Below are 27,318 nucleotides of genomic sequence, written 5' to 3' on the forward strand. Positions count from 1 at the left end.
CTATAGAGGAAACTGAGGCAAACAAAGTAATTTACCCCAAACCACAGTTAAGTGGCAGGGCTAGAATATGAACCCTGGCAGTCTGGCCCCAGAGTTGAGTATATTGTAATGTTTCCAAATAAGTAAAAGTTAAGTATATATCCATCTATATAAATCTATTTGGCATGGTGGTATACATGGCATTTTTCAAACTATGACTAAAATTATGAGGTAAATGGGTTAAAAAGGGGGGGATATTAACAGGTATTACTAATATCAATAATAATAAAAGATAATGCTTATATAGTGCTTACTCTGTGCCATGCAATGTTCTAAGTTACAAATGTGGTCACTTACCCCTTACAATAATCCTATGAAAATAAACATTACTACTGTTAAGTCATCAATTCTTTTTTTTTTTTTTTTTTTTTTAACTAGACTCCTTGCAGGGGCTTGAACTCACAACCCTGAGATCAAGACCTGAGCTGAGATCAAGAGTCGGACACTTAACCAACTGAGCCACCCAGACACCCCATGTCATCAATCCTAAGATGTATGCTTTTTCTTTTTTTTTGCATTTTAACATCTCTGAAATCAAGAAGATTCTTGCAAATGAGGATGTATCTTAGCTTAATGGCAGTGCTTTTACTTTCTTATTGGTACAAAATGTTTCATCTTCTAATCAATGGTATCTTAGATGCTACATAATAAAGTATCCTTTCCATTTTACAGATGAAGAAACCAGGCACTGAGAAGTAACTCATTCAAGGTCACACAAGTACTAAATTATGGAGCACAGGCAACCTGAATCTTAGGGCTGAGCTCTCAAACATTTTATCATAATCTCCAATTTCCCTTCTTTCTTAAAAGTCACAGAATTGGAATCTGTAAGGGCACACCAGATCCAGACCCCTCAGCAGATCTCTCTCCACGAGGGGCCCTCAAAGGGGCTGTGTCCCCTCATGGAGTGCCTACGTTTCTCCAACTTTCCTTTGAAGTATTATGTACACATTGTTGCTCTAAGGGCAGGAAGGATTGAGCAGGAAGAATATAAAGATATTTCCCTAAATAAGAATATTCTCCCCAGGTAATTTTCTAATTAAGTACACCCTTAGAAAATAAGGTAAATTTGAGGATTTCATAGGATCTAGAGGCTTTCCTAGGAGATCCTTGTACAGAAACAGCAGAAGGATGATCCAGGCCTGCTGAGACTTCCACTATTTGACAGCTATGGGCAGAAGGACTAATATCACCAGTTTTGTATTATCTGACGTGAATCGTGGCTTTGTTAGCCAAAGAAACAACCTTGAAAAGGGATATTCCTGTTGCAGGTAGCTAGAGCCACATATTCCTGATGGAATTCCAGAGTTTAATTAAATCCCAACCACTGTAGCATGCTTTTAAGATGGCACAAGTTTTATAGCATTAATAAACTAGAGTGTAATAGTATACAGAAACATAAAAGCTTTTCTAAAATTGAAAAGGAACACAATTTTTACTTTCAGCGAGCAGAATCATTAATTTTCAAGTTCATGACAGTGCCAAAAAGAGCTGGCAGGGAGAGCACAAATGGCTTTGTGCCAAAATAAAAACTGGGCTTAGAACATTCCTAAGCATCAACTGAAGAGCAGCAGATTGATTTTGCCATTCCCACTATACCAGGAAGACATTTTAAAATTCAAAGGTAGGTCATAGGGAGGGGCAGGCCACCCAATAACTTCCTTCTTTAAAAAGGTAGCAATAATATGTGATCATTGTTAGGCTTCCAAAGCCTAAAGTTTCAGAGAACTTAAGAAAAACACTAATTCCAGTCCCCAAGCCCCATTAGACAAACAAAACAAAACAAAACAAAACAAAACTCTAAAGACTGGCTGGAATCAGTTTTTCCATTTAGTCTCATTTCTTCTTCTGGAGTAACAAAAGCCACTAAAGATTTTCAGCAAAAACTCACAACAGTAACTCTACTACATCTACCATACAAAAAAGTGAGCATCAAAGGAAAAAAACAATGAAAGTAAAAATAAAATAAGGTAGTTGCAGGGGCTTGAACTCACAACCCTGAGATCAAGTCTACTGAGGGCTTTTCACTATCATTAGAAACTAGAAATGATGACTGAACTAAACTCTAGGAAGCAAAAAAACAGAAGTTATTTTCTTGTACTGAACAGATCAGAATCATTTAAAGCAGGTTCACCTCTAAACACGGAATGTTTTAAACTCTGTCAGATAATTCTTGGTACTATCTTCATTAGTATATCATCTTTCCCTTGGCCTCCACTGTTTCTCAATCCTTCAAATATACTCTCAACACTAAAATTCTGCTTCTACTCCATCTGTATAGAGAGGCTGAGTGAGGTAATTACTTTTCTAGGTCCCTTACCAGCTCTGACATTAACACCTGTACAGTAAAAAAGATGACCTAAAGAAGCACAGGGGGCAGCCTGGGTGGCTCAGCAGTTTAGTGCTGCCTTCAGTCCAGGGCCTGATCCTGGAGACCTGGGATCAAGTCCCATGTCGGGCTCCCTGCATGGAGCCTGCTTCTCCCTCTGCCTGTGTCTCTGCCTCTCTCTCTCTCTCTCTCTCTCTCTCTCTCTCTCTCTGTGTGTCTCATGAATAAATAAATAAAAATCTTAAAAAAAAAAAAAAAAAAAGAAGAAGAAGAAGAAGAAGCACAGGGAAGAGAGGGAAAAAACCCAAACTGGCAGTCACTTTTGTAGGAAAATGGCATTAATTGTACTTTGGACACAGTGGGTCTTCTCTTTGAAAATACATCCCATCCTTAAGGAACAGATACTACACAGGCTCTAAATACTACAACCAGGTGGTAGAAATAACAACCGCTGCCTTTTGATTTTCCAACTTCAAATTTCATGAAACTAAAAAACTGCTCCAAAGTCAAAGTGTTATTTCACTAGAACCCAGAGCAAACTACTGTTAGAATCACTTAACAACACAAATTACCCTCTGATCACTGTAATGAATACTCTTGTTTCTTCCTGCCCATCTCAGAGGCATCAAACTTACCAGATCAGAGATGTTACATAAAGTCTAACTTCCTGCATCTGTGGCTTAGGTGAAACTGTAGTATGTTATTTGTCTAGGATAAACTGAAAATATGCTTTCCTTCTCTAGACCTTGTCCTTCCATACATAACAAATACAGAGGTCTCAACTTTAATAAAGGCCAGCTAGTTTGTTCAGAATGGAAAAGCACTGAGTTTGTAAGTATGGCAAACCTTTGTACCTAAACTGAAGCCCCAAACACAGCAATCTCTTTGGAAGTAGTCTATATTTACATTTACAGTGGCCAGAAAATAAACTATATTATTTCCACTGCCTAAAGCATTTAGCCATGCCTATGGCCAACAGAGACAGTATGCTGGTAAAAATTTATGTCAAACGATATTATTTTGGCAGGTCATCAGCAAGATGAAGCAATGTAAACTAAAAAGGAGGGTAAGGGGAAATCTGACTTTGAAGTCAGGATGCTTCACTGGCCAAAGGGATTTCACAGAGGTTTTCTTTTTTCTTTTCCTTTTTTAAAAAGATTTTTATTTATTTATTCAAGAGAGACACACAGAGGAAGGCAGAGGGGGAAGCAGGCTCCCTAAGGGGAGCCTGATATGGCACTCAATCCCAGGACCCAGGGATTATGGCCTAAGACAAAGGCAGACCTCAACCAACCACTGAGCCACCCAGGTGCCCCTCCCAGAAGTGTTCTGAAGGACACAGGGTGAGACTCTAAAAGCAACACGAAGAAGGCCACTGTGGATAAAACTACTGATAAAGAAGGAATGCCTGAGCTGCTACTCCATTGGCCTGAGGTTCATTATCAAGTATTATTATGACATAACAGAATACTCTCATTAAATCCTAAATGTAATCAAGCCCTGGACATTGAACTTCAGTATGCATAGTAATTACTCAGTAATACACAAAAAGAACTCCTGTTTTTAAGGGGTAAACTGAGCTCCATTTACAATTACTCCTATAGTCAAGAACTAAATGCAATGGATTTGCAGGATGATTTGTTGAAGAGTACTTGACAGTAGACTTAAAAATCTGAAAATCATATTTGCTATAAAGACAAAACATAACCAAATTACTCCTATGACAGCTTAAATTAAATCAAAAGGATAGGGAAAGGGGCAAAGATCATCAACCTAACACTGAAAATTATTCAAATGAATTACTTATAAGAGAAAGCTAAGCAGCCAGAACTATTTATTCCTCAAATCTCCTTTACCCTTTAAGAGAAAATTCCATCAAAATTATTTCACAAAAGAATTATTTCTATCGCTTTTTTTATCTTAAAATTGCTTCCGTTACCATAAAGACAAACCAAATAGTTAAAAAATACCTGCAGGCACCGACTAGAAAAGAGATCAAGAAGTAAGAGCTGATCAGCCTCCACCCCCCTCAGCGATGCCCTCCCTCCTACCTCCCCAATGCTCCAAAGGAGATCTGAGCTCTTAAGTGTACCTGTAGAATGTTTCTGTATATATACATGAGTAGGTGGTGGTAGGATTGCTCAAAGGAGAATACTAAAAGAAAAAATAATTGGAACCTAAATCCTCCAAGTCGTGAATAACCAAATGAAGGTGAGATTTTCAAAATTAGCTAAACTGCCTGGAGCAGCATGAAACCAGAAACCAAGGCTGTAGGAATTTCTTTACTCCATCTCACTCAAGTAAGAAATAATCAGTTTTACAAAACTATAAAAGGAAGAGATAAAAATAGAGAAGACTGGATTGGAAGATGTAATATTGTGAAGATGTCATTACTACCCAAACTGATTTACAAATTCAGGGCAATCCTTCAAAAACCAATGAGATTTCTTGAGGAAATAGAAAAATCCATTATAAAATTCATATGGAATCCCAAGGGACTCCAAATGGCCAAAACAATCTTGAAAGAGAATAAAGCTGGAGATCTCCCACTTCTTGATTTTGAAACTTACTACAAAGCTACAAGTAATCAAGACAGTGTGGTAACTGGCATAAGAACAGACACAAAGACCAATGGAATAGAACAGAGAGCCCAGAAATAAACTCTTGTATTTGTGGTCAATGAATTCCAACAAATATCAAGACCTCTCCATAGAGAAAGTATAGTCATTTAAGCAAATGGTGCTAGGAAATCTATCTATGCAAAAGAATGAAAATGGACCCCTACCTTACACCATATACTAAAATTAACTTAAAAATAGGTCAAAATTAACTTAAAAATATTATGTCTGTATTTCTTATATTCTTATAAGTAAGAGCTAAAAACTATAGAACTCTTACAAGAAAGCAAAGGTGAAAAAGTTTTATGACATTGGTTTAACAATGATTTCTTAAATATAATTCCAAAATCTAAGCAACAAAAAGAAAAAACACAAACTGGACTTCATTAAAATTTAAAAATTTTGCGCAAGTATCATTTCACCAAAGTGAAAAGGCAACCCCATGGAATGAGAATGTATTTGCAAACCATGTACCTGCAGAGGGAGATTAACATCTAGAATATACAAAGAACTCTTAAAACTCAACAGAAAAACCCAAGACAAAAATGGACAAATGACTTGAATAGACATTTCTCTAAAGAAGATATACAGATGTACAATAAGCAAATGAAAAGATGCTCAACATCACTAATCACTAGGGAAATGCAAATCAAAACCCCACAAATACCACTTCACACACTTAAGGATGGCTATTATCCCCACCACCACAAAAAACAAAAAACAGGTTTTGATGAGGAGGTGTAGGAACTGGAATCCTCATTCAATGATAGTGGGAATGTAAAATAGTGCAGCTGTAGAAAACAGTTTGGTGGTTCCTCAAAAAGTTAGAATTAAAAAAAAAAAAAAAGAATTACCATATGATCCAGCAATCCTACTTTCAGCTGTATACCCCAAAGAAACAGGGACTTATACTCTTGAATGCTAATGTTCATTGCAGTATTATTCATAGTAGCCAAAAATGTGGAAACCCAAGGGACTGAATAAACAAAATGTAGTATATACATGCACTGGAATATTATTTAGTCATGAAAAGAAATGGAAGTCTGATACATGCTATAGTATGAATTAATCTTGAAAACATTATGCTGGGCAACCCAGGTGGCTCAGTGGTTTAGCGCCTGCCTTCAGTCCAGGGCGTGATCCTGGAGACCTGGGATCAAGTCCCATGTCGGGCTCCCTGCAGGGAGCCTGCTTCTCCCTCTGCCTGTGTCTCTGCCTCTCTCTCTCTATTTCTCATGAATAAATAAATAAAATCTTTAAAAAAAAAAAAAAGGAAAGAAAGAAAACATTATGCTAAGTGAAATAAACCAGACACAAAGAGATAAATATTGTATGATTCAACTTACATGCCGTATCTAGAATAGGCAAATTCACAGAGACAATAAGTCAAATAGAGGTTACCAGAGGTAGAGGGAAAGGTGGAGTTATTGCTTAATGGTTACAGAGTTTCTGTTTTGAGTGATTAAAAAAATTTAGAAATAGTGGTGACGGTTACAGAACACTGTGAACATACTTAACACACTGAATAGTACATTTAAAATGGTTAAAATGGTAAACTTCATATTAGGAAATTTTACACAATTAGAAAAAAATATGTAGATGGCATATCTTCTGAGCCCTTGTTCAGATTAAAATATCCCTCTCTTATTTTCACACACAATATAAAATTCTAAGCTCAGACTTTCTATTTACTGAAAATTTAATATGGGCATTTGATATGTTGGACATATCACCTGATAAACATATATTGTGGATTATCTTTTTTTCATTGTTTCACTTCTTGATTGGGTGAGTGTACAATTTGTATTTAATGAATGATCATTAAAATTAAATATTAGGTTCCTTATAATTAGTAACTAGACAAATAAATAAATGAGGTATTAAGAAATAAAAGCTCATTTAAGACTTCCCCCTTTTCTTTCAGTAATTCTCCCTGATTATAGCACAGACAACATTGTATATACAAGCATTTAAGTACTTTCACAATAATTATTATATATTAAAAAGACAGCTTTCTTAGAAGTATCAATCTGGAAATATAAATCACTAAAATATAAGGCACTTGGGTCAAGGACATTTTAGGATAACCAAGTAAGGTCATACCCAAATTAAGTTCGAACTCTTATGGAGATGTTAAAATAGGAAGAGCCCTCGGCAATCATCAAATCCAATTCTCTTTACTACACAAAAAAGAAAACGTCAAAGAATGAAATGTTGCTAGAGTTAAACCTGGAATTATTCCCAAGGCATCTTACCTGCCAAGATATGAACTTGGAAAAGTAGCAGCATATGCCTAAATTCATTACAAATAAGTAAACATCTTTATATTTTTAAAGACTCTTTAAAATGGGAGAATTAGGTTTAATGGTACTTGAGAAGGAACCAGATGCTAGTATAATTCAACTACGAACAACCTTCAGAATTAGACTGAATTAATTTTTCTAGTGTTAAATAAGACTTCAGAAATAATGTTACATATAGGAATGCCAGAGATGGAATGAAGTAAAACATATTTTCCTATTCTACCTTGCAATCTGTAAATAAATTCAGTTTGTTATACGTACTCTATGTAATATATGTTAAATATAAAGATAGATCTCTAGTCTAAGATACGCTTTTCAACATTTGCCACTTGCCTGTAGTAACGTGACTGTAAGTAGGTTGAGCACACAGCTTTGGAAACGTGACTAGCAGAACCAAAGTCAATGACCTTCACTCGGTAGGGTTGGCGCACTGGGTCGACCAGCATTATGTTTTCAGGCTTAAGGTCAGCGTGAATCAGACCAAGGCTCTTGAGCTTCATCAGGGCTGTGGCCACCTGCTGCAAGATTGGTCTGATGTACTTGAGTGGCAGTGGGCTAAACTTGTTCTGCTTTAGAAAATCATATAAGTTCTGCTCCAGCATCTCAAACACAAGGCAGGTGTGATTCTTATGCTGAAAGCATTCATAAGAACGAACAAAATTATACTCATCAGCATTTTCACTGCTTAGGCGGGAAAGGATGCTCACTTCAATCTGTCCTTGTCTGGCATAGGAGGGGTGGTTCTTCAAGATTTTAATAGCCACGATTTCCTTAGTGCTCCGCTTCCAGCACTTAGCCACCTGTCCAAATGTTCCCCGGCCTAGGAACTCCAACACTTCATAGCTATTGGTCATAGAGCAAAGGATCTCATGCTGGACCAGCTGGTAATCCCCTTCTCCGCTGGAACTGCTACTCTTTGTGGTCACAGTGGTGGTTGTGGCAGCAGCACCCACCACAGTCCTGTTTTGCAGCATGAGAGGGGGATGTTCTTCTATGATCTGCACACTACCGTTGCTGTCAACTTCCTCACTTTTTCTTTTCAATCCACATTTTTGATATGGCTCAAGCAAAGAAACGTTGTTTCTGTGAGTCAGGGTCTGGCTGCTTTGGAAGGTTGATGTAGCAGCACTGGCCGAGCTATCAGCAGCTGTTACAACAATATGCTCCACTGCAGGAGCTGGGAGGAGGAGGCCCTGGTCGTAAGCAGGGATGTTGAAATTTGCTACCTGGTGAGAGGAGTTGGCTTGCCCTTGTGTGGCTGGGAGGGTTTTGCTGTGGGTATAATATTTGTCGTTGCTGCTCTGTCCAGAAACATCCCAGCCAGAGGGCTCTATTTTCAGTTTCTTCGCACTGCAGAAGGCACTCGACGACACTGATGGGGGGGAAAACACCTGCAGCTGTGATGCCATACCTATGTTGAGAGAGAGGAAGAATTAGATCCTCAGTTTTACACAACCCTGCAATTAATAGATTAGAAAACAGTTTAGTAAAACCACAAGTAAAATATTACTATCTGGCTGGAGTTTTATTTTATGCATTTTCCAAAATATGTTTCCTATTACAGAAGGATAAACTTTTTGTCTAATCACACACACACACACACACACACCCTTTTTTTTTTTTTTTTAAAGATTTGTATGTATTTATTCATGAGAGACACAGAAAGAGAGGCAGAGACAAAGGCAGGGGGAGAAGCAGACTCCCTACGGGGAGCCTGACGTGGGACTCAATCCCAGGACCCTGGGATCACAACCTGAGCCAAAGGCAGACGTTCAACCACTGAACCACCCAGGTGCCCCTAATCACTCACCCTTAATCACTCTTTGAGACTCAGCAATAGTAAGTTACCTTGTCAAAAGAGCATGAACATCTATGATGGTTTATAAAATAATAACCATAATAATAATAGCTTAGATGATTGATCACTTACTATGTGTCAAGGAGTAGTCTAAGCACTTCCACGTGCATTACTCATTTAATTGTCACCACAACCCTTTGGAAAAGATACTATCATTATTTCCCCTTTACAGATGAGGAAACTAAGATACAGAGTGGCTAGAGTAACTCGCCCAAAATAGCACAGCTATTAAGTAGCAGCACTGGAATTCAAACCCAGGCTTTTTGGCCCCAGAACTCATTCCACAGCTCTGTCTTCATTCCTACCCTGATGAGATTTTTGATCATTTAGAGATAGATGACACACTTACAAATTTTACAGCTGAATCACATTTGGGAAGGATATTCAATATATTGCTAAAATAACGGGTCCCAAAAGATCACAATAGGGCAGAAGCCACAAGACAAATCTAGATGAAATTTGACACAAATATAGAATCCTATATAGGCCCAAAATATGACTAGCACAAAGCACCAGGATAAAAAAATTCAAGGTTTAGCAGGAGCACACGTATATGAAACACACTTTGAGTTGGTAAAAGAAACACTATGTAATAATGTTTCCCCAACCAAAAGCTAATTCAATCTTAAACTACATTCACAGAAATAGTGTCCAAAATGTGCTGGACAAAGTGAAGGCTACTACTCTGCTCAGGTCATACACTATTTTAATGATGTCTAGCTCTATACACTACATTATAAGAGGATCACTGATAAAATGACCAGGAGAAAGTAATCAAGATGATGGGAACCCTACTGAGAGGATCTTCTGAAGAACCACACGAAGTTATTTTTAGAAAATATGGAGAGGGCAGCCTGGGTGGCTCAGCGGTTTAGCGCCACCTTCAGCCCAGGGCGTGATCCTGGAGACTTGGGATCAAGTCCCACATCAGGCTCCCTGTATGGAGCCTGCTTCTCCCTTGGCCTGTGTCTCTGCCTCTCTCTCTCTCTCTCTCTGTCGCTCATGAATAAATAAATATTAAAAAAAAAAAGAAAAATAGGAGAAAGAGGGCAGAACAACCCAGCTTTCTGGTCCCTTAATATCCCATAAACACCTCAAGTTCAATAAACCTCAAGACTCCCAAAGCTAATACTTCCAGAAAAAAGTTCAAACAACTGACACAGCATATAAGCCATTTCTATTTATCTTCTCCCTTCTCAACCATATAACCCTCAGATGCCCTGGGGCTCTATATTAATTATTCTGCTCTTGTCCATACTTTCCCCTTTTCAATTAACTACTTCCCAGGATCAGTCATCTACAAAAGATTCTCAAATTTTTGTTTCTAACCCAGACTTCTCTCTCCTGAACTCCAAATTCTTATTTCCAAATAACCACTCCACACTGAAATGTGGGTATCTTGCAGACATCTCAAATTAAACATGTCCAAAATGAAACTTGAGCCTCCACCCTATCCCCAGTCTTCTATCTCAATTATGACACCACCATATACTCAACATCTCAAGCTAAAAATCAGAGAGGCAATGAGTGTTTCTTTATCTATAAACTGGTGGTAGCAATACCTACCTCAAGGGGTTGCTCTAGAATTAAGTTATCTAATACGTGCAAAGTGCTAGTGTCTGGAAATCATTTAATATTATTATCCTGACTCCTCCTCATTACTCCACCTCTAATCTATAACCAAATCTTAACTGATTTTACCTCCTAAGTATATTTCAGATCAGCCATTTTTCTCTATCTCTATCAGGACCATTCTAGCTCCAACAGCCAGTGGCCTCCAAAACTAATCTTGAATGCACTCTGGGGATGACCTTTGTTGTTAAACTATGCAAATCAGATGACTGCTCTTTCTTTCTTAACCACCTTCCTCCCCCTGCTCCAGGGTTTTCCACTGCTTTGTGGATAAAATCCAAAATCCTCAATTTGCCTTTAAAAGCTCTCCAAAAATCTGGTTACTGTCTTCCAGAATCTCTCCACCTTGATTCCTCCATTTCAGCCATACTGCCCTTCCTTCAGTTCTTGGATAGGCCCTCTGATATGCTGAAGATTTTCTTCTGGGAAAACCATTCATTCATACACATCTTCACACACACACACACACACACACACACACACACACACACACACACGCCCCACAACTCTCCCCCCAACCAAGCATTCCCAAGGTGTCATGTTCCTCCCTTAGGCCTCAAAAGTATTTCTTTAATGTTACTTTAGCATTCTCAGCTACAGTGTAAGTTCCATGACAGGTACCATAACTGTCTCGTTTTTTGCTTCTATCACCACCAGCAATTACCACAGACTCTGGCAATATACAAACATGCAGTATTTGTTGGATGATTCTGACCCGCTGCCTACCAACCTTTTATCTACTCCCTACCACTCATATTAAACCATAGGATTTTTAAACTCTTGGTTCTATTTTTCAAATGTCCCTCCTTTTTATCTGTGCAACCTGTGAGACATGGGGGAAGTCTCCACTCCAATACATAGAGTATAATTTTACTAGTCATAAGAGAAACACACACAAGAAAGGAAGGAAGTGTGACAAAGGATGTTACAGCACATAAAAAAGCAATGTGTACGTTTCTTTGTGCCTGAATGCAACTAAAAACCCTTTGCACTGGACTAGACAGCTGGAACGAAAACAAATCCTCAGCCTTAATTTCTAAAATGTAGTCTGGATTTACTTGAAACAAGAGTTTCCATAATTTATGTGAACTCTGAAGAGGAAAAAGTGTAAATTAAAAGCTAAAGTCAGTGCAATTGAACTCCAAAGCTACAAATCTGTAAGTCTTCTTGTTCTGCCTATGTCACTGACGTAACACCAATTTAAAATAAAAATGTAAAACCAGGTAGTGCCTTTACAGAATCTACCTATTAAAATATATGCAGAAATATTTCTCATCATCATAAAACTGAGCCAACTTTTTGGACAATGAAAGGAAGTAAATTTTTGACATTTGTTTTCCATTTCGTATCAGTTGAGCTACTAATTTTATTTTATTTTTTTTTAATTTTTTTCAATTTTTATTTATTTATGATAGTCACACAGAGAGAGAGAGAGGCAGAGACATAGGCAGAGGGAGAAGCAGGCTCCATGCACCGGGAACCCGATATGGGACTCGATCCCGGGTCCCCAGGATCGCGCCCTGGGCCAAAGGCAGACGCCAAACCGCTGCGCCACCCAGGGATCCCCTGAGCTACTAATTTTAATAATCTATCAAGAAACAGGAACACACACTTTATGTACCTAAACATATTTGATAAAAGAATTTGAATGCAAAATTTGCATTTTGTAGCTATGCCTAGGAATATGGAAGCTGAAGCAATAATACTGAAAAGAAATCATGAAGTATAACACCAAATTTTTAAAAGTATATTCACTACTACACACTTTTTAAAATATTACATTTACCAGAATAATGTTATGGACAACTTTTCACCCAATAAACAAAAAGATACCGATGGTTTCAAATCTTCACAGTGAGCACTGCAAAAAAGCACAAGTTCTAGGAATTTTTCTAAAAGTTTATATAAATGACTAGAATTCTTATTCAGCAAGACAAACTTTAAGTCCACACATAGGAAAAGAACCACCCAGAATTTAACTAGCTTTCCCCACAGTAGAGGTGTGTGGTACTTAAGTCAGTATCATGCCAGTGTGGCTGAGTCTCATTCTGACCTCAACAAGCACAAGGTGAAAAGAAAATGCAAAATCAAAACTGTCTAGAAAAATCAATACTTACCTATGTAAAACCCCGAAATTCAGCTAAAAGCAGCCATTTCTAGACGTAAGATTTTATGTTCCATAAAATTTGCCTTTGCAAAATGGGAAAGGAATTTTCTTCCTAGGGTGAGACCTCCCAAACAAAAATATGGAACAGAATTATCATCTGTGGAAAACTTACTATGTATCAGACTCTGTTATGAATATTCTCAAGTCCCAGGAGAGTAGCTCCCAATAAATTAAAACTTACTTCTCATTTCCTGAAAATGTTGCACTTCTTGACCCTAGTAATAAACTAGTCTTTTCATTTCAAACCTGACTTTCTGAGAATTTAACTATCTAAATATATTGACAAATTTGGTCACTATGTTAATCTGGAACTAGAACTAACAGGTGGAAGGCTACTAGTACTTGTACTTATTGCTAAAGAGAATTGAGTCTTGCTAGAACGAAGGCTTTCAAAAACAAACAAATTAATAGCTTCTCCACTCACTGCCATGGTCACATCTATCTAACATCTACAGGTGCCCCACATTATGGACACTACAAGTAGGTCATCTTACCACAAAGAATTCAAATATTAAAACTATGAATGGAACAGTTGGTTATGGCAACCAGTAATCATTTGTCAGTGTTTTGCCCTTACTCTTCAGGTAACTTCCATCTTCCACACCAATAAAATTCCTACTACTTTTGCTTAGCATCACTTTTGCCTCTTTGATACAATTTAACAATTGGGTGACCTAAATAACCTAAAATCAGTACTGTATATTGACTGCTTCCTCTGGCACTTGTCCTCAGATGACATGTACATCTTCTCCAGCAAGCTGATATATAAAGAATATTCCTATCATAGGAATAAAGAATATTTACATATTCCTATCATAGGAATATTAGAATATTCCTATTCCTATTCCATAGGAATAGACAGAATATTCCTATCATAGGAATAAAGAATATTCCTATGTAAGAAAACACATTCAGTAAAAAGAAAGCAAGGAGTACTTTCAGGATGAAAACTCCTTCACCACAACTCCATCTCTCTCTCCACTCCACCCATTTTTCTCCACTCCTGCTGATGATCCTGGACTACTTCAACAGCCTAACTTGCTTCCCCCAAATAGTACTCTCAAGTCCCCTTTTTAAATTCCCTTCTCCTAATTCATAATTTACCTTAACACTGAAGCTTTTAAAAATACTTATCTGTCTCCTGCTTGAAACCTTGAGATAAAGTCCAAAATCTCTAAATTCCCAGCAGCAGTAAATTTCTCTGAGTTCCTAGAATACACCTTATTTCTCCCATCCTAGTTCTTTCACACATAACGTTCCCTCTCTGAACTTCTTTTTCCCTTCTTAGTCTTCTCTTTTTCTAACTTCTATTTATCCTTTCAGTCTCCACTTAAACCTCACTTTTTTCGGTGTGGTATATACAGGCGGTTGGTTTGGATCAAATTCTACTCTCTCCTTCACCCCAGGCACAGGGCTATGTTTACCAGTCCCTCTCACCAACAGAAAGTGGTGTGTGGGTTAGCTTACTGTGTTCCTTTCCATTTCCACCAGCAGGAACCTATGGAGATCCAGCTTCCACCACGAAACAATGCTCAAGGGGTGAGAGGGCAATAAGATGGAAAGAACTGTCTCTGATCATGTAACAGCAGAACCGCCTGCCCCCTAAGAATGCCCACTTCAACCTGGAACATTTACTTCAGGCTGTTACATGAAAGGAAAACTATTTTCCTAGATTATGTGTATTTTGCTGACACACACAGGAAAGCCTTGCCTAGACCACTTTGTACTAGCTTAGGTTTCCTGGTAAAAGCTCCCACAGCATCCTCTACTACTTCTTAGCACTTACCACACTTGTACTTATTTATTTCATTTACTCTTTTAACCAACCCATATTGAGTACCTAGTCTGTTTGCCTGGCACTGTTCTAGAAACTACGGATAAAAGTGATGCTCCAGATGGACAAGATCCCTTGTTCTCTTGGAACTTACTTTCTTTTGGGAAGACACACACACACAGCCCCCACAAGAAAACAGTAACTAGTGACAATGTTATGATGAAAACAAAACAACGATATGACAGAAACAGTGGAAAGGGGAGAGATACTCCAGATTTGGTGGTCAGGGAAGGCCTTGTAATGTGATGGCAATTAAGCTAAGACCTAATTGACAAGAAGGAGCCATTCTAGTGAAAGAGAACAGTCAGTTAGTGCCAAGGTACATTCTTGGCTTATCTAAAGAAGAGACCAGTATGGATGGACTAGAACAGGAAAGAAAATGACAAGTAGGGCCCAAAAAGGCAGACAAGAGCCAGGCCATATATTAACTCTTTAGGCCACTCTAAAATTTATTCTAAGTATGACCATTTAAAAGTTGACTTCTAGGGTGCTTAGGTGGTTCAGTTGGTTTTAAGCATGACTATTGATTTCAACTCAGATCCTGATCTCAGGGTTGTGAGACTGAGTCCTAGGTCCAGGCTCTATGCTAGGCATGAAGCCTGCTTAAAAGTCTGTCTCTCTCTCTCTTTCTCTCTTCTCCCTCTGCCCTTCCCTCCTCCCCTCTTTCTTTCTCTCTCTCTCTCTCTCTCTCTCTCTCTCAAAAAAAAAAAAGTTCACTTCTCTTCTAAACTTCAAGTTCTGCGTGGGGAATTTTCAATAGTAGAGTAGGTATCTTTTTTGAGAGCAGAGGGTATTACCAGCATCTATCACCATGGTTGACGTATAGTATGTGTCAAATGTTCATTAGAATGAATGACTAGGGATGCCTGGGTGGCTCAGTGGTTTAGTGCCTGCCTTTGGCCCAGGGCGTGATCCTGGAGTTCTGGGATCAAGTCCCGCATCGGGTTCCCTGCGAGGAGACTGCTTCTCCCTCTGCCTGTGTCTGCCTTCTCTCTGTGTCTCTCACGAATAAATAAATAAAATCTTTAAAAAAAAAAAAAAAAAGAATGAATGACTAAAAAAGATCATTACTTGTCCATATGTAAACATAAGGGTATCTCGGGTATCATACTGAATGAATTAAATTAATATTCAAGTGAGACAGAAATTATAGTCTCTTGCCTACAAGAGAATATCTAAGTTAGTTTTCTAAGTGTAGAGATACAGAAGGAAAAAATAAGTGAGAAACTCTAAGGACACCATTTGAATGGAAGTTCCCCACTCCTTTCCTGTAGCACTTTTCTTCATAAGGAACTAGCAAGCCAATTGCTCAACTAGTATGCAAAGAAAGGGTGTGGAATAAGTGGTGTTAGCTGATGAAAGAGTAACTCTATGATTCTATATTATTTACAGCCATATAATCAATATTTTGTAATATTTTGGTAAGCCAGCTGATGGGTGCTTTCCTTTTAGGCAAGATATCTTTTCCTAAATTTCAATAGCTCTATTATTTATTTGGAATGATGCATCTATAGCAACAAAAGAAAAGTAGGGTTTTTGTGTATTTGGTAAAAAGGTCGATCTTGGTATGTGCAACCAAGAGTTTACAAGGCCTATAAAGTTTAGAATGAAGAAAGCTATACCTGAAGGAGTTTCAAGCATAAGGGAAATGTCAAATTAACAAAGCATACATAAGTATAGAACATAAACGTTGAGATGACCCTGTTTAGATCAGTCAGCAAAGGCCTAAAAACAGAACTTAAATAAGGTAACAACTGTTTGGCAGATGGGAAGGTCGAATAACTTCTTTCAGATGAATGAGATAACTTTTGCCAATATGCCAGGCAATGTGGAAAAATGAAAAACTGTTTCAAGTAAGGAGATGTATCTGATGCAGAAGACACTGACAAAAAAGTACAGGGATTCTTACAGCTAAAATTAACCTTATAAGACCCTTCCCAAAACGCCCTAACTCCAAGATGAGAAAAAGGAGACCCAAGAAAGGCAAACAAGTTTTACACAGACCTAATGAGTAGTTATGCTGGCAAAGAATTCAGGTCTTCTGATTCTTTTTCAATTAAGCACTCTGGGAAAGCACTGTACCAGGTGCCCTTAAAAGAATCCAAAAGAAATACACTTAAGTTTCCCTATCTTCAAAGAGTTTAGAATGTTGCTTAGGTGATTTAACACACACACACACACACACACACACACACAAACAAAAAACAGAAAGGAAGAAGAAAGAAAGAAAGAAAGAAAGAAAGAAAGAAAGAAAGAAAGAAAGAAAGAAAGAAAGAAAGAAAATAGAAAGAAGAAAAGAAAAGAAAGAAAGAAAAAAGAAAAGAAAAAAGAAAAGAAAAGAAAAGAAAAGAAAAGAAAAGAAAAGAAAGAAAAAAGAAAAGAAAAGAAAGACATAAAAACAGGATGTAAGGGTTGTTTTTTTTTTATAGAGCCAAGTTATGCTCTACAAAAATAAGTCAGTCATTTAGGGAGCTGGTAAATTAGGAACAAAAAAGGAACCAAAAAGCAAATCAGTGATTGTTGAAGTGGTACTTGGAAGGAAAAATTATTTTTGATGACCTGTGTTCAGAATGGCATGAAATGTAAGTGAAGAAACTGGGAGAAATTAACACCTATAACTTGAAAAAAAAAAAAGCTAAAAAGTATATGGATTGGTCTATACAGTCATGAAAATGAAAATAAAAGGGCAGATCAGGAAGTTCATGTTTGCAAAATTACTTCAAATTACAAAAGGACCAGTTACAATATATAACTAACATCAAGTTGTGCAAGTTCCAAGTGTAAGAAGTTTACAAGGCAGGTTTGGCTCACTGATTTCTCCCAACACAACCATGGACTGAGCTGTGCTTATGAAAACAAAACCACAGAATGAAGAAATTCTGTTTTCCAGAGAATTGTGAATTTTGAGATTATCTTTTTTTTCTTTTAGGAGGCAGTTCTGGTTTGGTTTTAAATCTCAAGTTACCGATCAACTAACTTACTCTACAATCTGTGAAACTACAATATCCAGAAATAGTACAAACTACTTATGAGTATCACCAACAAAAGTCCTACTTACCAACTAGAGCCAGTATACATATTTACAAGATCTCACTCACCAGTCTACTCATCAGATGCCTTACTGGCTTGGCTGCCTCCGGTTCCAACCACAAGTTACTTTAGTAAAATTTCCTCCCAGCTAAGAACAGTATATCTTAAAGTCAATGATATACTTCATCCTCCCATCGTACCAGTATTGTAACACAGAACCCGGAGGTAATTACATGCAACGATCCAAAATCACCAGCTGAATAACAACCATTAGGTAATAGGACTGGTTATATTTTTAAATGTTTTACAGAAAGCCTTAGACCTATAAAAGTAAAAGCTTGTTAACGATTTGAATTCTCTACAACCTTTCAAACACACAAACCAGAGACCAGGAATCAAAAATAGCTTTACACAAACAAGAGCAAAATTGTAGGTTTTGCGGAGGGCATCAGCCACTTAATTTAACCCCACTTCATCAAGAGCAGGAAGCCAGGCTGCTGTTTTCATCAGTTACTAGGGAACAAATAAGATAAAAGATAGACTGGGCAGGGGAGTCTACAGTCGGAAGGACTATTTTGATCCAATTACAGAAAATTCCCAAAGTGTCACTGAGAAGCAGCACCCACGGCCGCCTCAAGACGAGTCTACCTACAACGGAGCGAGTGCCTGAAGGCGGAGGAAAGACCTACTGGAGCTCCGGATCGTTTTTTCCCCTCGTCGAGCCCCTCCTCCCTTCCCCCACCTAAACAGGAAAGAAAACGCGCCCAGCGTAAACACAGGCCGAGGCTCCCGGTCTGTCACCACAACAAACTGGCGGTGGGACCAGCGCTCCTGGAGACCGACCCCCAAGTCCCGGTTGCTAAACACAAAAAGGGCCTCCTCCCTCCCACAGACCTGTGACCCGTGCGGGCCTTGAAGAGTTTCTGGTTGGTCCTCACCTTTTCTTTCTCTCTCTGTCTCTCTCTCTTTTCTTTAAACGAAAGCTTTGGGAAAGTGGCGACCGACAGCAAAAGTTTCCCTCCGAGCCAGACCTCTAAATCCGCCTTGCCCAGACACATATTAGGTGGGCTGGTCCCACGGCGTCTCCACCATCATTACAAATTACAAACCTAACGATTAAAGAACAGAAGCGGAGAGGATCGAGGAGCTTCCACACCCACCCGACCACCGCCGTCCCGTCCAGACACCGCTCCCCGGTCGCAAAGAGCACAAATGACCCAGAAGCAGGGCGCTCAGCAGAGCTGTGAATACACACGCGCAAGCCGCGCGCTGGGCACCGGCCACGACCGCCCGGGGGGAACCCGGCCCGGCCAGGAGGCGCAAGGCGGCCCCCTGTCACCTGGGGACAACAGCGCGCCCCGAGAGCAGTGGCAGGAGGCAGGGGGAGTTGCCCCGCAGAAAACCAGCTCGGAGCCTCCCCGCTCTTCCCGGGAACGCAAGCCCGTCGGCGGCCGCCAACGGCCGGGCCGCAGAGCCGGGCGCCGGGTCCCGGGGGGGGTGGGGGGGCAGCGCCCAGGCAGGCGCCCCCCGCAGGCCGGGCGCCCGGGAGAGCCCGCGGCCCGCCCGGCCCCGCCTCTGGGAGCCGATGGGAGCTCGCTCCCCGCCGAGGCCCCTTCCCGCCCGGCCCGACTCACCGCCGGTGGGTCTGGTTCTCAGCCGCGAGCTGGGGCTGCCGTGAGGAGGCGGCGGAGGAGACGAGATCCGGGGCCCCGCCGCCGGGTCATCATACCCCCCGCGCGAGCCGGCCCGGGCCCCGGCCCCCGCCCCCCGGAGCCGTCCCCGCGCCCGTCCCGCGGGGGGAGCCCCCTCAGCCTCCCGCCCGCTCCGCCGCCCGGCCCCTGGCCGCCGCCGCCGCCGCCGCCGCCTCAGCCCCGCGCGCTCCCGCCTCGGCCTCCCGCTGCCGTCCGGGGCCACCGCCGGGCCCCTCGCTCCGCAGCCGCCGTTGTCGCCAGACCCGACGAGCCGAGCGCCGAGCGGCCGCCCCCATCCGGCGGCCCCGCCCCGCGGGAACCCTTCCTCAGCCCGGCGCCATGACACCTACTGAGGCGGAAGTGTGGAGGCGCCGGCCGGTTAGGACCACCGCACCGTACGGGTGGCGGTGGGAGTGGGGGGGCCTCCGTGGGGAGCCAGTGTGGATCGGGTGCGGGGGCCGGATTCCCCGCCCCCTCCGCGCGGCCGACTCCGCGGTGACTTAAAGGTCCGTGGTGGCGGCAGGGGGTCCAGCTGTAAAATGTCATCCCAGCCAGTGTGACATCACCACAGTCCAGTGTGACACCCGCGGAGATTGGGCAGCGCGCGGGGGCGGCAGTGCGCGGGCGGCAGCGCGCGGGCGGCAGCGCCTTCCCGGGAAGCCCCGCTGCCGGCGAGAAACGACCTCAGTTTGGGCTTCAAGGTTTCGTTGCCCGCACGGAGACGTTCTAGCTGAGCGGCCTCGGCGTGCGCGACCTGGCAGCCTCCGCGCACCTCGGGAGCGCCCAGGAGGCCCCCGCGCTGCCCGCCATAGGTCCCTGTGTGCGCTTCAGGAAGTGAGAGACAACACCTGTGCCCCGGACCCAGCCCCTCAAAACGGGCACTGAGCAAATGCTGCCATAACGTCCTTGCCCCTCCCAGGAGAGTGGGACTGGGTACTCAGGCAGCCGGTGCGTCGGGCACGCAGCGTTCTGAAAAAAATGGACACTGTAAAAACTAGGTTATCCTGAGGGAAAGACTGTTGCCACCTCCCAGAGTCAGGAGATTCTGCAGGACTTCACATGTGCCTCCTCCTGCTGTGTGAGGTGTTCCTGCTCCTGAAGTGAGGAGCGTTTTTAGAGAGACGGTAGGATAATCTGTTTATTTTTTTCTCCCCGGCAAGTGCTGGAGGCAGCAGTGATCTGAGCCCTACAAAGTGACTGTCCCAACATCACGGGTGGGTGTTTCCATATACCCTTTCAGGAGGGGGACAGATGTGGCTAAGTCAAGATTCTGCTATTACATTGTATTTCCCGGATTTCACTTGTTATACATTCTTGACTTATTTGTAGCGCCGACTCCTCACAAAAAAAAAAAAAAAAAAAAAAAAAAAAAAAAAAAATTGTGCTGACACTTCTGTGAAGAAGTGGTAATACCACGTTAGTACATTAGGGTTTCTTTTTCTGGCTTAACAACGCTGGGAGCAGTTCCATTTTATGGGAAAAGGGAAGTTTAGTTCCCTAGAGGACCAAGGTTAGCAAGTGTTCAATCCCACAGGGCAGTTTTGTTTGCTTATTTTCACAGGAACTGAGAACATAAAGTCCGTACATTGGACTGACCTGGGAAACAGCAAAATGTAGAGACTGGGTAAGCATGTCAGCTTGGGGAACCTGGAAAAAGGCAGAACTGGAGCACTGGTGTAGAACAGACCCTGCTCAAAAAGCAGGCTTCAAACACACTAACTGCTTACCAGGCCTCAGCTCAACCAACTCCATGGCGTGCTTCTAGGCTCCTGCTATCTCAAGTTATATCCCTTTCCTCTTTTCAAACTCAATTTTAAAATTGACTTTTAAATTTTAATTTAAAATTTTTTAAATTGACTTTTAAATTTTTAAATTGACTAAAATTGACTTTTAAAATTCAATTTTAGGGATCCCTGTGTGGCGCAGCGGTTTGGCGCCTGCCTTTGGCCCAGGGCGCGATCCTGGAGACCCGGGATCGAATCCCACGTCGGGCTCCCGGTGCATGGAGCCTGCTTCTCCCTCTGCCTGTGTCTCTGCCTCTCTCTCTCTCTCTGTGACTATCATAAATAAAAAAAATAAAATAAAATTCAATTTTAGGGAACCTTTCCTGATTGACTCCCACTTTATTCTAATGATTTAATTCTACATCATCCTCTGTATTTACTTTCTTGTTTATACTTGTTGATCTATTTTCCTCATTCTTGGGTCACCTCTTCAGTTTGCCTCACTACAGGGAGACCTTCTCAAAATCTACTATTTCCCCCTCTGTGTGCCTCCTCTACTCCAGGCACTCTCCTAGATACTGGGTCAGATGCAGCATGAATAAGGTATAGTCTCTTCCCTCAGCTTACAGTCTACTGAGGAAAAAAAAATGCATGGAGACATATATAAGACTTGAATGACAGAGCCAGAGAAGCCTTCAGAAAAGGAGATATTTAAACATGGCATGGTCAAAGAAGTTTCAAAATTGAATGTAGCTAGCTAGGGTTCATTTGTCCATACAGCAAATGTCTATTGAGTATTTTCTGTGTGCCAGGCACTACATTAGAAATTAAAGATACAAAAAAGAAAAAGCATAGCCCATGCTCTGAAAGACCTTACACTTCAGCAGAGAAGTGGCAAGATATGGAATTAGTAAGGCAGGTAGAGTCAGCTTTTAAAGGCAATGAAGAACACTTAAGAGGTTTAATCAGACAGGTATTATGAAGGAATCTGTGCTTTAAAGAGAGAGCTAGTGGCAGCAAGGAGGATAGCTGACTGGAATGTGTGTAGGCTAGAGGAAGAGAGCCTAATTAGAAAGCTATGATAAAGGATTGGTCAAGCAGAGACCCTGGAGAGGAGGCTGATGGGACAACTCTCCTCCTAGACAAAATCAGTGCAGATGGAGAGAGAGATGAAGCTGTTGCCTGTTGGAAGCACGGAATCTCACCTAGGGTAAAATATTGCTCTGGGGCCTAGAGCCTAGATTCAGTGTTGCAGGAAAAAGTCACTTGCTCGGGAGCTGCAGTGCATAAGGCCAACCTGGAGGAGTTGACCAAAAGGCTGTGTCATGAGAGTTGAATCAGAAAACTCATCAAACCCTGTGAAGGAGTAGTGAATCCAAGAGTCCAGGAAGAAAAGATAATTCAAGTAGAAGCCAACAGTTAGTTGTAAAACTGGCAGGACTAGATGAGAGTAAAGGTCTGAAAGCAAAAACAAAACAAAACAAAACAAAAACATCTGAAGGCAAGGACAGGAGGCAGAACAGGGAAAAATCCTTTGAAGCAAGAGGGAATCTTCAATGCTTTTTAAAAATCTGACCCCAGAAGACTTTATTTGGAAAAAATTCCAAACACACAGAAAAGTTAATAATTAAAAAAGCACCTATATATCCTTTGCTTGGATTTTTTTATTAACATTTTTCCTCTTGGGAGCCTGGGTGGATCAGTGGTTGAGCATCTGCCTTTGGCTCAGGTCATGGTCCTGGGATCCTGGGATCGAGTTCTGCATGGGACTCCTCACAGGGAGCCTGCTTCTCCCTCTGCCTGTGTCTCTGCCTCTCTGTGTGTCTCTCATGAATAAATTAAATCTTTAAAAAAAATAAAACCCCATAAACATTTTGCCCCTTTTGCTCTGACACTTGCAGTCTCCAATAGTTAAGACACATACACATTATTTTTTTCTGACCATTTGAAAGTAAATTGCACACATTATACTCCTTTATCCCTTAATACTTGAATGTCCTAAGAATATGTACATTCTACATACACAATATATACAGTTACCAATTCCAGGAGACAACATTGATACAATCCCTTAATCTGCTATCTGTATTCCAAATTTTGTCATTTAATACAGTAATGTCATGCTTACCCTTTTTCCCCTTCCAATAGAGGATCCAATTCAGGATCATATATTGCAGGTCTCTTAGGCTTCTTTAATCTGCATCAGTTCCTTAGCTGCTTTTTTTTGTCTGATATTTTTGAAGAGTACAGCCCCCAGCCCCCACCCCTGCTTGGTTCGGACAAAAGAATGTTCCTCATTTCCAATTTGTCCTTGATGTTTGTCTCACGTTTATTCATTATTAGATCCCTGTTATCTATTCCTGGCCAGAATACTACATAAGTGATATTGTGTCCTTCTCAGGGTATCAAACCCAAAGTCAGATGATGACTCTGCCCTCACTGGGTAATAATTTTGGTCACTTTGTTGAGGTGTCTTATTTCCCCACAGTATATTTACTATTTTTTTTCCTTGTAATAATCAATCTATGAGGAGACATCTTAGACCCTGCGAAGCTCCTGCTCCTCATTAAACATATTCCCTTAGATTTAGCATCCGCTGATGATTCTTAACTTGTACTAGTCCTCCTTCATCTCTTATTAGTTTAGTTATCTGTTAATGATATAGACTCATGGATTACTATGTTTTTCAATGGTTTATAATTCCTTACAGTCCTTAATTATCTGGGTGTCAGAATTTGCCAGATTTAGGGGTGGCGCAGTGGGTCAGGCATCTGCCTTTGGCTCAAGTCATGACCCCAGAATCCTGGGATTGAGCCCTACATTGGGCTTCCTGCTCAGAAGGGAGTCTGCCTTTCTTGCTCTGCCTCTCCTACCCTCCCCCTGCCCACCCCCCTACCCCACCCCTGCCACTAGTGCTCACTGGCTCTCTCTCATGCTTTCTCTCAAATAAATAAATAAAATCTTTTTTTTAAGTTTAAAATGATGACATAAAAAATAAAATTAAAAATCTCCAGATTTATATGGGTGCCTTTTCAAGTTCCTGTGTCCTTTTTGGCATGTCTGAATGTCAGATATCCCTGACTCATCTTGACTCTTGCTGGTTCACCATTCCCTGGAGCATTGGATTTCTCCACTGGGTGCTTTGTATCTGGCCAGAAAAAAGCAAAGGGAAGAAAAAAATATGGATTATTTGTGTGGGAAGTTTTTATACACCAGGCCTGCATGTAGCAAACACATAGATCTATTCTGCACACATCACATTGGTGGTCACTCAGGAACATGGATACTGCTAAAGAGATTAGGAGGTGACACAATCCGTGTGCCCAAGGGAAAAGAGACATGACTTAGTGAAAATTAAGCCAGTCTGTGCCACGCTTGTCCAAAAGCCATTCCTTGTGTTACTTCTTCCATATTAATACAATCCCAGTTGTATTCAGAGAGAAGGAAGATCCCTTGATTTCAAAGAAGGTAACATCCTCTCACCAATTCAGGAGGTAAATCACAATGGTCCAAACCAATCCTGGTAATTCCACTTCTCTTCACCAATGACTAGTCTAAGAGTGGGTATAGACTCAGTTCTGGTCAATGAAATTGGAAAGGAAGTCTAATGGAGGCTCCTAGGAAAATTTTTCTTTTTGTATAAAAAAGACAGGACCTTCGCAGAAGAAATTCTTTTGTTCCTGCCTCTCTTTTTGCTGAGACAAAGGAATGAAGACACCAGGCTTAGAAATGCCGTAGCCATCTTGTGATCATAATGTGACAATAAACAAAGATGAAAACAGTCAACATGCTGAGGACAGCAAAGGAAACAGAAAGAATGGGTCCTTGATGACAGAGGTAAACTTCTGAATTAACCTGGGACTGCCTACCACTTTTGGATTTTTTACATAAATGCTTGTATGTTTCAAGAACACTGTTATTAGACAAGTTTTCTGTTCTTTGCAGCCAAAATCAGTCTTAAGTTGCTACAGGAAAGAATTAGGAGAGATTTTCTAGAAAAAGGAGCTAATTGGTGGTGGATATCCAAATGTTCTGAGAAGTAAAAGAGAATAAGGATGAAGAGCAACCAGTGGATTTGCAATTAGGTCACTGTTGACCTTGGTAACAGCAATTTTAGTGGCATGGTGGGGGCAGAAGCAAAGTGATTGCTACAAAGGATTCTTTTTTTTAGGATTTTATTTATTTATTCATGAGAGACACAGAAAGAGAAGCAGAGACACAGGCAGAGGGAGAAGCAGGCTCCCTGTGGAGAGCCTGATGAGGAACTCAATCCCAGGACCCTGGAATCAGGACCTGAGCCAAAGGTAGATGCTCAACAACTGAGCCACCCAGGCGCCCAGGATTTTTCCTCGTATAAGTGGTGAGTGACAAACCGGGAAAGATGGTTGGATCTAACTAGATGATGGAATCTACTCTAGTCAGTTCCCATATTCAGCTCCTAAGATCTAAGGAAGCTGCTTGGTTTCCAGCTGTCCGCTTCAGCCCACAACTGGGTATGCACAAACTGAATCACTTTGACTGCTCTACCACTTCCCACAGGCATAAGCCAAGAAAAATTATTCTGGCCCCTTAACTGGTTTCATGGAGAGCAAATCCAGCATGTGTGATGGGGAGTGAATAGGACCTTTTTAAAAACATTTTCTTCCAGGATTTATTGACTGTGTAATAAGTACCAGACATTCAGTTAGAATAAAAAGATGAGTAAAGCACATTCTGTGCCCTCAGGGATCTGACAATCTAATTAAGTATATAAATTAGGAACAATTATAACAAGTCCAAGACTGATCCTCAAAGTGGCATTACAAGCGTTAATTGTCTGACGATCACTGCAGAAGCATCTAAAGTATCACTATTGGCTGAACAGGGACTTAAGGACGACAGCACTATTTCAGCCAGGCCATCAGTAAGATATTTGTTTTTAGCAACTATTTTCAAGTACCTTTTTCATGAAAGATGTGAACAGGATAAATATGCTGTTATATTATCATATACAATAGACAGGAGCTCTTCAGTATGACAAGTACTCATTGGGAAAGCGTGACTGGTCCGTACTAGGCCACCAGAGAGCCATGGGGTTAGAAACTGAAACCAGGCAGGGATGAGTGTGATATACAGAGCGAAGTGAAGCACCTACCTGTATTAGGATAATGGGGGGAGTGAGTCCCTCCACTGTATGGTAAGAAGCCTTGGTCCCCTCATGATTCCCACACCTCTCATCTTCCCCAGCATCTTCCCACTAAAGCTGGAGTGGTTGCTGGGCTGAATAGTGGGATTGTAAGTAGGAACTGGCTTCCCCGCTCTCGGATATAAGTCTTGCTGGTCTTGTTTTCTCTTTGTATCAAAACGGAACATTTTGGCGACTGGGTCCCAGCAGAAATGATGGCTTTGGTTGGAGAGGGAGTTTGGAAGAAGGCCGTGGCTGTGGGATTAAAAAGAATCAAATACAACTAGCTAAAAGAAGAGGAAGACGAAACCAGAGAGAAGTGGTGGTTGTACAACATTGTGAATGCATGAAATGCCACTGATTTCAATTCCAAAAAAGGGGGGAGGAGAGGGAGATTTGCAGGATTTAGAGATAATAGGCAAGAGACTTGATACCTAATTTTCGTAACTTTCAAAAAGAGTCAATCCAGAGACTTCTGGGAGAAGAGCAATCCTTTAAATACTCATACAACCGTGTTTATTCTTCCTAAGACCCTCCTTCTCCCTAATTGTTTGTTTCCTCCATTATCTACACATGACCATCTTACTCTCTCTTACTTTCTCCATATACCAACTCTTTGTTCAGCACAACCAAGGGATAGTGCTTTTCTCTCTCTTTTCCTAGGCCAAGGAAAATTCTTGTTATCATGCCTCCACCATTCTGTAGCTTCTCACCTTCAACCAACTGTTACACAAGCTTTTAGCACCAGCCTTCCTTCGCTCTTTCCCTATTCTCAATTCTGAGCAAAAGCCAAAGGCAAAACAAATGTCTGGGAAGGGACACAGAGATCCACAAGGGAGAGGGCTATGAATCAGGACAGGAACTCGAAATTCAATCATTGACTATTATTTGTGCTAAGTCATTTTGCATTTCCTACAGACTCAGAAATC

The 27,318-nt window shown here is 41.1% G+C and overlaps 1 protein-coding gene and 1 long non-coding RNA gene across 12 annotated transcripts in view; one reads left to right on the top strand and one right to left on the bottom strand.

Moving 5' to 3' along the window:
- HIPK1 (homeodomain interacting protein kinase 1) overlaps window positions 1–20,063 on the bottom strand; it is a 51,052-nt gene extending 30,989 nt beyond the window's left edge. For 8 of the 11 annotated variants that reach the window (XM_041754929.1, XM_041754936.1, XM_041754928.1 and 5 more), the window contains exons 1-2: window positions 19,852–20,063; window positions 7,623–8,700 (exon numbers count right to left, since the gene is read on the bottom strand). In XM_041754929.1, coding sequence (XP_041610863.1) covers window positions 7,623–8,700; window positions 19,852–20,047 — 1,274 coding nt within the window. In that variant the 5' untranslated portion in view covers window positions 20,048–20,063. Of the gene's footprint in view, window positions 1–7,622; window positions 8,701–12,896; window positions 13,011–18,748; window positions 18,920–19,444; window positions 19,678–19,851 lie in introns of those variants that run through there. The other 3 variants (XM_041754934.1, XM_041754931.1, XM_041754933.1) reach the window with 3 other exon arrangements.
- A 317-nt stretch (window positions 20,064–20,380) lies between these two features.
- Window positions 20,381–21,465, top strand: LOC121490840. Its single transcript, XR_005987786.1, has 3 exons — window positions 20,381–20,625; window positions 21,063–21,125; window positions 21,409–21,465. It is a non-coding gene; the product is annotated as an uncharacterized LOC121490840 (long non-coding RNA).
- Window positions 21,466–27,318: the final 5,853 nt, after the last annotated feature.

The sequence above is a fragment of the Vulpes lagopus genome, chromosome 5, assembly GCF_018345385.1.
Source record: "Vulpes lagopus strain Blue_001 chromosome 5, ASM1834538v1, whole genome shotgun sequence".
Lineage (NCBI taxonomy): Eukaryota > Metazoa > Chordata > Mammalia > Carnivora > Canidae > Vulpes > Vulpes lagopus.